Raw genomic sequence first — 13,934 nt, 5'->3', positions numbered from 1 at the left:
CTCTGTCAATGATAAGGATAGCTTCAATATTGCAACTTGTCAATATGTTTCATAACATCCAAGTGATTTTTTGAGATATTTCACCCACTTCTGCAATATGTTCTCTAAATTTAGCTCTCTGTCAACTCATCCTTTATCCTACCTCTACTGACATAACAAAGCTTGAATTATATCACTGAGTATCATATTCCTATCCCTATGCACTCATTCTGAACTCTATCCTTAGTAGCTTTCTAATATCTTAACCAACACTTTTGATATACTTAATGGTCTATGATTTGGTACCCTTCTGTCTTGGAATCTCTTTTATATAATGGGACTATCTTGCTATCTTTCCACTTCTTTGGGACTCTGCCATCTTTGTGATTTAAGTTAAATAGCCTAGTTAAAGGCAATTCCATAAAAACATAAAACTTTTCAGAGATTAAAGAACTTAACTCAGTAGTTTATTAGACCTTTCTGGCTTTCCTTTCTTTCTTGCCTATTCTTTGCTTACTAGTGTTCTTTTAACCCAGAAACAGCTCTTATAAAAACAACTAACATGCATGCTCATTAATATGACTCAATGCAAAACTCAAGTAACAAAATTACTGCCATTAGTACAGTGCTTGTGCCTTGTACAGTGACAGTGTGACATATGAACACTACTATAAACATAGATATAATAATGTACATACAGCATTTCCTAAAAATTACTACACGATGATAAGCAAGTTAACTATTTATAACTACCATTTAAGTCTCCTTTAACATTGCCACTACTTAACCACATGGCAGCTCCGATAATGCGAACAAATACATATATTTTTAGATTATCTTATCATGTAACAAAACCATATTTCTGTTATGTATACTGTTATATGTAATAGTATATATGTATACATATATACTGTTATGTATATATATTCAGTATATATACATAACACTGTAAAAAAACTAGCATAAGTAAAATGATTATGTGAGATTTTTGCACAATCTCCATCCATAAGAAACCCAGGTGACTAGATCTGTGAACAGTAGTCCAGAGAATCTTATCAAGACATTTTAAACCTGCTTCTTTAATAATCAAGTAATCCTATTAGAAATTTTATACTTTTTCAATATGTCCTCCTTTAACCTCTAATCCACTGACATTCCCAAATCTCTGAGTGCATCAATTTCTTGGAGTACAGTTCCATCAAATGTGGAACTCCAAAATGCATAACCTTACACTTTACCACAATTAGAACATATCTACTCTTTTCTACCCATACTTCCAGTCTATTTAAATCATCCTGAAAAATTTCAACATCACTTTTATTGACTATTGCTCTACCCAATTTTGGATGATTGGAAAATTGAATATTTTCTCTCAGATAATTTCTTATATCATTAATGTACAAATTAAATAGTAGTGGCCTAAGTACAGAAATGTGATTTGTATTCTATAGAGGTCATAAAATAATAAAGTACGCAAATACCTGACTGAGAAATAAAGAAGCATACATCATCACGGAAAATGGGGGTATTTCGATCTAAAAAGTCACTGGCTAGTTCAACCATCACAGGTAATTCTGTTAATTCTTCTAAAATTTGTCTCGTCTAGAATGATAAACAAAATTATTAATAAAACAGGGGAAAATTTTTGAATAGTAAATTAAAAATTACTGATAGAAATGAAAAGAATCTAACTTACAGCTATAGCACTGTGATAGCTAGTACCACAGCCAATTAACAAGAGCCTTCTGCACCGCTTAATTTCAGGAATATAATCTTTAATACCTCCAAGTACTACAGTGTCAGTTTCAAAATTTACTCGACCACGCATAGTGTTGATTACTGATTCAGGCTGTTCAAAAATTTCTTTCTGCATAAAAGAACTATAGTTGCCTGAAAGAGGGGAGAAACAAGAGCAAAAAATTATATTTTTTTTTAATATTATATATTTAAGATAGTTAACACATCCATAGAAAAGTAGAATGTACAGTGATTCATGTTCTGAATGTAGTTAACAGATTTTCTCTTTTCTCTGACAATGTTCATGTAACACTGGACGAAACATACTGGAGTTTTTAATAAATTCCATTTTTCTATATATCTTAATAATTTTAAATATATATGTTTAGTGCACATGTTCCTTTAAAACATCTAATTTTTTTTTTTTTTTTAATTTAAAGATAATAGCGCTGTTTATCAGCAGGACAAAAATATTAACTTTCACAGATTTATTTAGCTGGGTTTTGATGATATAGTCAAATCATGGCCCAAATGTTATTCTAAAGGAAATTCACTACATCAAATATTTTAATTATAACAAATTATTCCCTTGGTCCCTATTACTATAGTAAAAATTAACTGTATTACACATATAAAAATATCAGAAAGGACTATAATTACGGTTTCTAATAATTTCAGGTGAAACTGTACTGTTTCATACAAAAAAAAAGCTTCATAAATAATAAATGTAAACATAAACTATAACAAATATGTAAAAATAATTTTCAAACGGAGCATAAATCAAATGACCAATCAGATATATACAAATATAAATGTGTTTCAATAATGGAATACCATGAATTGGCATAATGAAAAGAATTATAAAAACACAGGAAAACTCACATAAAAAACTATTAATGCAGAATAAAAGTCACAGGAGGGCAATTAAACAATAACAGACAATCCTAAAAGTCACTGGAGTAGCTAATGTAAGATAACTAAAATAGGTCAATGATTTCATAATTTATTTTTTTAAACATAATTATATAAATCATATTTATGAATTTAGAGACACAAAACACATGTGTTGAAAAGATTATTCTGATTAATAATTATTATTATTGTTCCAGGCAACTCCAAGGAGTCAACAGACTCTCGAGGGAGGCCCTAATATCGTGTCAAGAACAACTATTCGACATTCACACAGTATCTATCATACCTTGCCTTGAACTTATTCATGGTCGTAGCACATACAACAGACTCTGGAAGCTTATTCCACTCATTCACCACTCTCCAAGTAAAAAACCTAGCTATAACACCCTTGTCAACCACGCTCTTGCCCAGCTTCCATGCACGGCCCCTAGTCCTCCCACTACCAGTCATATTTTCAAAAATATCTTCTGGATCAATCTTATAGAAGCCCTTCAGTAATTTGGATGTCTCAATCATATCACCCCTCCTTCACCTAATGACCAATTTCTGCAACCCACAAATCTTCAACCTATTCTCATAAGGTTCATTCCACAGACCTGCTATCATCTTGGTCACTCGTCTCTGGATCCTCTCCACTTCCTCCCCATCACAAAGAAACCCTGGTGCCCATAACTGGGCACAGTAGTCCAGATGGGGTCTTATCAAGGCTCAATACAGAGGAACAACAACTTGTTTGTCTCTGCATGTTAAAGTATTTTTCAGAAGCCAAGTGATTTGGTGAGCTGTTTTAGTCACTTTTGCAATGTGCCCCCTAAACTTCAATTCCCTATCCACCAACACTCCCAAATCCCTGGCTTCATCAATCTCCTGGAGTACGGTTCCACCAATGCGATATACTGCTGCTATTCTTTTCACCCCAAAGTGCATAACCTTACACTTTGGCACATTAAATTGACATCCATTTTTCCTAGCCTACTCCTCCAAACTATCCAAATCATCCTGTAAAATATTGACATCCTGTGCACTCATAATTGCTCTACCCAACTTTGCATCATCAGCAAACAAGTGAACACTTCCTCTCATATCCTTTCCTATATCATTGATGAACAAATTGAAAAGCAATGGTCTAAGAACAGAGCCCTGCGGCACTCCACTAGCCACAAGATGTCTTTTAGACTCCACTCCTGAATAAACCACTCTCTGGTATCTCTCCTTCAACCACCCTCCTATCCATCTCACCAACCCTATATCTACCCCCATCTGCTCCAGTTTACTGATTAGGGTTCCATGTGGTATCCTATCGAAAGCCTTGGCAAGGTCCAGTAGTATTACTGTAAACCAATTACCCTTATCCAGTTCAGCCGTCACTGTGTTATAAAAAGTGAGCAAGTTACTGAGGCATGATCTACCCTTCACAAAACCATGTTGTCCCCCATACAATATCCCATTTTCATCTATCCAATCCTTTATTCTTTTCTTGACTAATTTCTCTAAGACTTTGATAATGATTCCTGATATGCTAATCGGTCGGTAATTTACAACAGCAGTCTTGGAACCACATTTATGCAGTGGAACTATTTTCCCCTCTTTCCACCCCCTCGGGACTAACCCAGACCTGAGACTCAAATTAAACAAAATGGTCAAGGGTACTGACAATTCTTTAGCTGCTTCTCGTACAACATGAGCTGGTATACCATCCAATCCCACAGATGTATTGACATTGAGGTTATGCAACAGACTACTTACCTCCATTTCATTCACCACAATTCCAGTATAATCTACTGGTACATTCATTGCAATGTCACCACCTGGATGATATATTCTTGCAAAGTGCTCACTCAGTAACTCAACTCTATCAACTGATTCAGTCACCTCCCTACCATCGGCATTCTTTAAAATCATTCTGCCATGTACATTTTTCCTTTTACTTGCTACATATCTAAAAAATTGTTTTTTTTTTTTAGATATGTAGGATTCTCTTTAGCCTGCATGGCCAATGTTCTTTCGTAATCCTTTTTTGCTTTTCTTACCACACTCGTTACCCTTCTGGCCTGCGCTTTATACCGTTCGTGTGCTGCCGGTCACCTTTCTCCTTAAATTCCCTCCATAGTTGTTTCTTTTTTTTGCAGCTCAAACTTAATGGTATTATTCATCCATTTAACCCCTACTTGATTTATTATTCGGACTCTAAGTATACAGTCAGCCATTGCTCCATGCAAACACTTCTTAACTACCTCCCATGCACTATCAACTTCTAGTCCTTGCAGTTGTACATGCCATGGCACTGAGCCAATCAAACTCCTAAGCTTGTCATACTTTCCAGCCCGATAATTCCGCATGTACCCTGTCTTAATTGAAAATTCTACACCTTTAGCCACCTCCCAAGTCAAGACCCTATGATCACTCTCACCGATTGGTGGCAATGTGGTCATATTTGTTACAGCCAAATCCTCAGATGTAATTACTAGGTCAAGCACTTTCTGACCCCTAGTATTTTCCATTACATACTGTCACAGATAGTTATCCCTTAATAACTGCATAAAATCCAATTCCTTCCTCCCGTGTGTCCTCTCCTCACTCCAATGAATGCAACCATAGTTGAAATCTCCCATAATAATCACCCTCCTTCCACTCATTTCTTCTATTTGCTTGTGCATACTGTCACCACCATCTTTTCCATCACCTGGTCTATAGCAGTACCCAATTGTATATTTAGTTCTGCTAGCCACAATCTCACACCAAATGGCCTCAAATGTGCTCTTTTCTCTATCCTGCAATTCAACTTCTATTCTCCTTGGCTGCAGCTCATCAGCTATCATCAACAATACTCCTCCCCCCATTTTATTCTCCCTGTCATTCCTGAACACACTATACCCATCACATTCAATCCCACTAGCTATATCATCTACAGTCAGCCATGTTTCACTAATACCAATAACCTGTGGTCTGGAAGTGCCAACCATGGCCAAAAACTCTTTCTTCTTGTTCCTAATACTCCTAGTATTAGTGTACATGAATTTAAGACCCCCCATTAGCCCCAACCCTACCTTGATGCCTTATATTAACTATCCCACTCTGATTTGTTGTCCTTATTTGCTCGGGCATAAATTCATTCTTACATTCAACTGCCTCCCTAAGGACTGTATATCTACTCCCTCCACCCTTAATAAATCTAGTTTCCCTGAATTTGCACATCCACCACATTCAGCAACACTTTCTCAAGTCTTCTTACACTGTAACCATTCAAATGCAAGCCATCCATCTTACATAGACCCTTTCGCCCATCGAACTCGCTCCACACGTCCACAAATTCCACACCACTCGTCATACATAACCCACACATAAAGTCATTCACAATTATGGCCCTCATTTTAAACATTTCACTGTCATACCGTGGCAAAAGACTAATCATTCTAACTCTCTCATGCTTTTCTTTTGCTACCTCAAACAATTCATTCAGGTCTTCTATCATTTCCATTTTGTATCCTTTCAAATCATACATACCTGCCACAACAATAATTTCTTTCGTCCTTTCCTTTTGCTCTCTAATAGACTCAGTTACATCCTTTATGGTTGCACCAGGTTGCTACGATTTTATCAAATCCTCTACTATCACACCTCGTACTAACGAGTCTCCATACAGCACTCTATCCTTCATTTTGTTCATGTTCACACTCATACGTCTATTTTTCCTGTCATACTTTTTATTATTGGCTGGTTCATTCAATCGACTTTTGCTCATACGCGCTAGCTGCTGTTTTGCCCTTTGTATCGCACCATTCAACAACGCGATCTCACTCATTGCATCTATCTCATCTTTTTTATTCTCAGTAAAACCATTAATACTATCATTCACACTCTCACAATTCTCTGGTACAACCTCACTGTTTCTTGTCATATCCCTATTTTCTTCATTCTTACGTTTGACAAAAATATCACACTCACGATCCGAAATACTCTTCAATTTCTCATTCTCCCTACATTTTCTACACACATTCACTCCTTTATTATTATCTAACCACACTCCGACCGCACTCTGCAAAGCGTACATTTCGCAGCTAGTACACTGAATCATCTCTTTTATACTAATAAAAGAGATGATTCAGATAAAAGAAATAATAAAATAATAACTTGACGTTTCGACCCTAGAAGGATACATGTGTATAAGAACCAAGCTACATGTTGTTGCACTCTATACAGGTAAATTACTACGTTGTTAACTAATCTAGTTTAGTACAACATATAGCTTGGTTCTTATACACATGCATCCTTCTGATGATGACTTCAATACAGGGGTCGAAACGTCAAGTTATTATTAATCAGTAAAATAATCTTTTCAACATGTGTGTTTTGTGTCCCTAAATTCATAAATATGAGTGCTGATCACCATGTAACCTTAAAAGAAAGAATAATTATATAAATATATTCATAGACAAAATAAAGTTAAAAAGATTAGCAGATTTAAAAAGTACTATCTCCCACAAAGGGGAGAGATGGAGACCATAGGATCTGTTTAAGTAAGGACAATGAAGTACAGTTTCACATGTTTCTTTATTAAGATATTCTATGATGAATGACTTTTATGAAGGGCTCTTGTCTTGCTCCAATGAAGTCTATGTTTAGTTTCAATAGCATGCTCCACAAACCCAGACTGTTCAGGATCATGGTACTTAACATGAGACTTGTGTTCTTCTAGACAAATAAAAGCAGATCTTCCTTTTTACCAAAATAATATAACCTACAAGGGCAAGAATCTGGCAGATGCCTAGGTAACTGAGAGGTGGAAACTTGTTCTTAGGAGAAGTGAGAAAGGTGGAAATTTTTCTGATGAGGTGAAAGGCAACAAAAAAATTCAATGATTTTAAAACTTTCTTCTGTGTTGGAAGAGGTAGAGATACCATAACAGTTCAAAGCTTTTTTTATGAAAGAATCCTTAAAACCACTAAATAAAAAGGTGGAATCAATATGTTTCAATTCTTTCTGTAAAAGTTCGTCTCAAGAACATAAAGAATGGGCATGATGTATGAAAATCTTAATAGTTCCAACCTTGACCAGGATGGTGATGAGATTCAATGTGGATATAACGGCCTCTATGAATCGGCTTTCGAAAAACTGAAAAATGTAGGATCTGGTTGATAAAGAATTAGGAAATCTAAAAAGGCTAATTGGTTATTTACTTCTTTTAAGGTGAACTGGGTCCTAGGATGAAGCGCATTTAATTTAGAAAGAAACTGCTGTAACTCAGAGGAAGAGCCATTCCAAGTTACAAAAATATAATCCACATATCTATTCCAGTGTGTAGGCCTAGATGAAATGTCATCAAAATCACATTGTTTAAAGTTTTCCATAAAGAAGTTGGCAATAGTAGGAGAAATAGTATTGCCTATGGCTGTTCCATCAATTTTTTGATACAAATTTGTTTTTAAATAAAAAAATAACCAGAATGTATTACAAAATCAAACAACTTAACAATATCTAAATGAAATTCTTCTTGAAGTAATTCAATGGTGCCAGATAAATAAATATACAGTAAAATCCCTTTTTTTTTTACACTTTTCAGGGGACTGATGGAAAAAAGTGCAAATAGCAAGAAAGTGTAAATAGCAAGAAATGTAAAAAAACATTTAAAAAAGGCTAAAAGATGACTTACTGCTAGTATGTCAGTCTACATAATTATAAAATTTAATAACTGAAAATAAATGAATTTACAATGCACTTACATTTATCTATTTAAAAAAATCTTTAATTGTTGATTGTTTTTGCTTTTTTTTTTTTTTTTGATAGCGCCAGATTGCTTTGCATTGAGTTTAATGCTTGACCTGTTTTTTTACTATCGTGTTCAAAGTGGACACAGAGAGTCCAAGATCTTATGCTAAATGCACACGTGTTCTGGCATGCCAATTTACATGTTGCAGAATTGCCATCTTTCTTCTACCAAATACATTTTCTGTCTTTTTTCTCCATGTTACTAACATGGATAATCCACCACTGCAACTTGAAAGCAACTTTCACACGCTAAATTACGTTGCAAAAATTCTGCAATATCAATTCGTAGTGTGATTGAAAAATCACGGTATTGCTCATCACTACAGTACTGCTGCATGCGCGCAAGTCACTGTGATGGCAGAAACAAAACTACAGCCGAAAGCAACACCACCTGAGAACAGAAATGCGCAGATTTCCGCTGAAATCAATATTACGGGAAATAACGTCCACATCAAGTTGTTAATGGCGGGAAAACAATACATCGTGAGAATAGGCCTTAAGACAGGACCAACAGAAAATGACGTAAATTGCAGGAACGTAAAAACAGGGTTTTACTGTGTGTATATATATATATATATATATATATATATATATATATATTAATTATATATATATATATATTAATTATATTAAATTATAGTTAAATATAACTTATGCAGTTATCAGAACGATTTTTTTCTGTCAAGGTAGTGGATGTAAATAATGAAGCATCTTGGAACAAAAGAGTTGTAGCAAGTTTTACTGAATACAATACTTGATAAGAAATCACATTCTTGTTTTCATCCATATTTTAATCTAGTATAAAAATAATAAAAGTCTGTGTGTGAGGTATCTTCATGTCTAGATATTCAATATAATAATATTTAAAATATTAGTATGATGAGGGCAGCTCAGATTGTTACAAGTTGCTCTTTATATCCCATCATATTATATTTGATGAGTCACTTCCTTGACTCTTACTTCTCACAATGACTTCTCATCTCATCAGTGGGATATGAAAGATCAAAGCCAGTCTGGAAAGTGACTCACCATAAAGCAGAGAAATAGGATATGTGTGTGTGTGCATGCATACATGAGTGTACTCTACATTAGGGTATTACTACATTATTACAAGTTGCATGAAGGGCAACATGTAATAATGTCAACTGCCCTTATACTAGTTAATCATGACAAATACATCACACACAAACCTGCATTAGCTTACATTAGGTTAAAATATAAATGAAAATAAGAACTTGTTATGGAAGTATAATAATCTTGGAAGAAGTTATTTCCTTTTTAGTGTTAACAGATGAGATGATGAGATGGAGAGACTGACTATGAGTGAAAAAGAGGCATATGGGGAATTAAACTTGATATTAATAAGACTGTGGGAGTTGATATATCACAATGTATTCTGAAGGAATGTGTCTGGGAGTTGACATCTGCCTTGACATATTTGTTTAATATGAATATTACATTGGGTCAAGTACTAATGGAGTGGAAGGAAGGCAACATTGTACCATTTCATAAAGGAGGGGACAGAATTCAAACATCAAATTATAGGCCAATCTGTGTGTCAGGTGTTATGGTTAAAGTGTTAGTAAGTCTGGTGAGAATCAGGATCCAGAATTGGTTTGACAACAATGGCATTATCTTTGATGAACTGCACAGATTTGCTAAAGGGAGGTCATGTTTTAGTAACGTACTTGCTTATTACAATAAGTTGACAGCAGCATTGAATGTGGGAGATGGATACACACACAGTAGTATACTTAGACTTTACTAAGGCTTTTGGTAGATTACTGCATGATAAGTTGATAGTCAAACTAGAGCAGATGAGGCCGGATATTAGACTAGTGCACTGGATTAGAATTGGCTGTCTGATAGGTATCAACAAGTTGTGAATGAGGGAGCAATATCCTGGAAGAGCAAAGTCAATAGTGGTGTGTGTGCCTCAGGATTCTGTTTTAGGGCCACTGCTGCTTAACCTGTATGTTAATGATATTGGAGAATATTTGAATAGGATATACAGTTGCTTGCAGATGATGCAAAGTTGGGATGAACTATAAGCAGTAGAGCAGATGATGTGGCCCTACAAGAAGACTTGAATAAACTGAGTGTGTGGACACAAGAATGGGGATGCCAGTTCAATGTTGTGAAATGCATTGCTTTAAAATTTGGAAAACAAAGATGGTATGTAGAATTTACTCTTGGTGGGGATATACTGTTGGAAATGGAGGAAATAAGAGTTTTTGGGGTGATGGTGGATAAGGATCTAAAATTTGGAGGACATATTGCCAAAATTGTGAGGACAACACAAATTCTGGCAATGATGCAGAGGACACTGACTTGTAGAAGTAAGGATATTCTGGTTCCATTATATATAGGCTCTGATTAGGCCACATATGGACTAATGTACAGATTTGGTCACGTGGTGTTCAGAGAGGGTCTAGAGGTAATTGACCAAAATAGTTTCTGATCTCTGGAATGTTGAATATGAAGAAAGGTCGAGAGAATGCAATTTACAGAGTATAGTGGATAGGAGGAAGAGGGGATGATATGTTTTTTATTATTATTAACATCTGATCTCCATGGAGTTAGACTCATCATGGGAGGTACACACTATTGCACACAATTGTCATCCAACCATGCTTTAAACTGATTCAATGTGTCTACATTCACAACACACTCAGGCAATGCATTCCACTTGCCAAATACTCTCCATGCAAAGAACCTGCTCCTCACTCCTCTGCTCACATCCTCCTTATATAGTTTCCAGCAGTGGCCTCTTGTTTTCTACCCTCTTCTCCCATTCTATGAAAAATCTCTTCCATGTCAACCTGATAACCCCTGACTAACTTATATATCTCCATCATAACCTCCCCTCTTCTTCCTATTTACAAGGCTTTGCAACTTACATTCTCTTAATCTGTCCTCTTACTCCATTCCAAAGACCACTGACAACATTTGTGAATTTTCACTGGACCATATCCAACATATCCTCATCCCCATGAAAACCTGGTGACCAAATCTGTGCACAATAATCCATATGAGGCCTGATCAAGGCCTTATACAATGGCATCATAACCTCTATTTTTGCATGTCAGGGTCCACTGCATCATTGCCATTATTTGATGTGATGTCTTCACAACTTGCGCAATGTGGTCCTTGAATTTCAGGTCCTTGTCCACCATCACTCCTAGATCTCTCTCTCATCTCCTCTACTTCCTTTAAAGTTTCCACACCAAGTGTATACTTTGCATCCTGACATTGCTTACCAAATGATAGAGATGTAAAAGTTAGTAAGGGGCTGTTATAAGATTAACCTTGGATTAATTATTATAATTATTATTTGCTTCTTGTGACCTAAATTAGCAAACTGAAAAAATGGCGAATTGATTCATGATTGAAATCAAGAGCACTGCAGTTCTATTCACAAGAAGATGAGTGTTCCTGAAGGAGCAAGTGTACATGTTTGGCACCCCCATTCCATGGCAATCAGTAGGCAAATACTTAGGATGTACAACTAGATAAAGGGCTATCTTTACAGCTCATGTGGATTTTGCCTACTCAAAAGCAAATAGGACAGCTGTACCCATTACTGAACTATAAAAACTGGATTCAAACATTTGCAAATTATAGATAATTCAAAAAAAGGTTACAAATAGCATTCAACAATACACTATGGTTTATAAGAAACATACAAATATTTGGAATGTATTCTAAGTATATATGGGATACTATGATAGCCCAGCACAAGATTTCATTACTGGTTTACAGTTCCAACCAATTCATTGTGGCAGAACTGTTAACCTTTGTATCTTTCTGAGTCTGGCCACCACTCCTGAGATCTTAATAAAGGTACAAACCAGTTGGGTAGCAGTACCCCACCCTTACTACATATCATTGTGCTTGTCTGAAAGGAAGTGTGCTTTGAATTGTGGGATACTAAGGCAATTGATGTGAAGTCAGTCTCTATATGCAAGCAGCCTTGTCATGAAGATACAGGATTTCATGAACAAACTTTGTAAGCATTTGGATCAAGGATTAAACAAGAATATAATTTAGCATTTTGATCACATGATCTCCATACTAAACCACAGTAGTCTGACTGATATCATATGATCAATATCTATAAATAAATTTGGAGGCTTGTTCAATATTGCTGAAATACCTATAAATCTTAGCATTTTATAAACAGCAGAGAAAAGAAAGTAAAAGGAGAAATAGTAAAAATTTAAATCTTTTAGTAAACAGGGAAGCAATATATTTATGAGAATATAAAATATATACCTTTCATTATCTGTTGGATTTCCATCTTTAAAGTAATTATTTCTCTAGCTGTTGATTCATCTAAAGTTCTTTTCAACCTATGAATTGTAAGATCTGAAAGAAATTAATTTGTATATGTATTTTCTTATAAATCAAAATAAAGGTCATTCTTCTTTTCATATATCTTAGAATTCACTTTTAATTCAGAATTATTAACAGTGATCCTACAAAAAGATCAAATTGCACCACTATAATTTTCTTCTAATTTAGAAGAAAAGTCTGATTGTAAACCAGTAATGAAATCTTGTGCTAGACTATCATAGCATCTCATATATACTTGAAATGCATCCTCAAGAGAATGCATTCCAGGTGATATAATAATTACCTGGAATTAGTATTATTGTTCAGGATCTCCATGGAGTCATGAAATAGATTGTGGTGGGATGTCTGTTGCAGACAACACAAAACCTATTACACTATACCACTCAAAACTCCTTTACTGCTTGAACTCTAACCATCTCCTCAGATAATGCAATTCATGTATATCTACCATGCTTCATGCAAAAAAAAAAAAACTGCTTCTCACTTTATGTCTTGCTTGCACAACTTCCAGAAATGATCCCATGTCTTACCATTTGAAAAATTCTCCCCAATGATCATGCAGTGTATATATATCTCTCAGAATGCATTCCAGCTTAAACATATCCTCCCCACCCTCACCACATTCCATCTGCCAAACCTTGAAGAAATACATGTCCTCATTCTGTTCTAACAGCCAGCATTGTGCAGATCTTATTTCCTTTTTGTTACCTGACTTGGTATTATCTTTAAAGCATCTTTCTTCAAATCCAGGTGAACAGATAACAAGCAGAGTAACCCAAATGTGGGCTGTCAAGGCAACGGAATCACACCATCCTTATCTCTGAATCAGTGTCCTTCTCAGTACTACAGAAATCTTTTCACCACTGTTGCAGTATGTCTCAAACTTCAAATTTCTATCCACAATCACCCCAAGATCTTTGACTCCTTCATTTCCTCCAGTACAGTTCCATGAACAGAGCATTCAACTTCCCCATCTGTGATTCTAAAATTCAAAAACTATATTATAACTGGCATCCTCATTTAATCCCTCACTTTTTCAGTTTATTCATAAAGAGTCATAACTTCCACATTACTAATAACCCTTCCCAATTTCATATGTGCAAAAACAAATAAGCATGCAATCCATTAGTACTACTGTTGACAAAAGGTGAACAATAATGGTCCCAGTCTTAAGCTGTGTGGAA

The 13,934-nt window shown here is 35.3% G+C and overlaps 1 protein-coding gene across 3 annotated transcripts in view; it reads right to left on the bottom strand.

Moving 5' to 3' along the window:
* Window positions 1-13,934, bottom strand: part of LOC150099476 (glutamine--fructose-6-phosphate aminotransferase [isomerizing] 2-like) — a 256,437-nt gene that overhangs the window by 103,848 nt on the left and 138,655 nt on the right. For all 3 annotated transcript variants that reach the window (XM_090404433.1, XM_090404434.1, XM_090404435.1), the window contains 3 exons: window positions 12,670-12,762; window positions 1,676-1,869; window positions 1,461-1,581 (listed from right to left, as the gene is read on the bottom strand). In XM_090404433.1, coding sequence (XP_090260559.1) covers window positions 1,461-1,581; window positions 1,676-1,869; window positions 12,670-12,762 — 408 coding nt within the window. The remainder of the gene's footprint in view (window positions 1-1,460; window positions 1,582-1,675; window positions 1,870-12,669; window positions 12,763-13,934) is intronic.

The sequence above is a fragment of the Typopeltis vanoorti genome, chromosome 14, assembly GCF_054136105.1.
Source record: "Typopeltis vanoorti isolate ZY-2024b chromosome 14, IOZ_Tvanoo_1.0, whole genome shotgun sequence".
In the NCBI taxonomy this organism is placed as follows: Eukaryota; Metazoa; Arthropoda; class Arachnida; order Uropygi; family Thelyphonidae; genus Typopeltis; species Typopeltis vanoorti.
The sequence above is the reverse complement of the archived record's forward strand: the minus strand, read 5'-3'. Positions and strand labels throughout refer to the sequence as shown.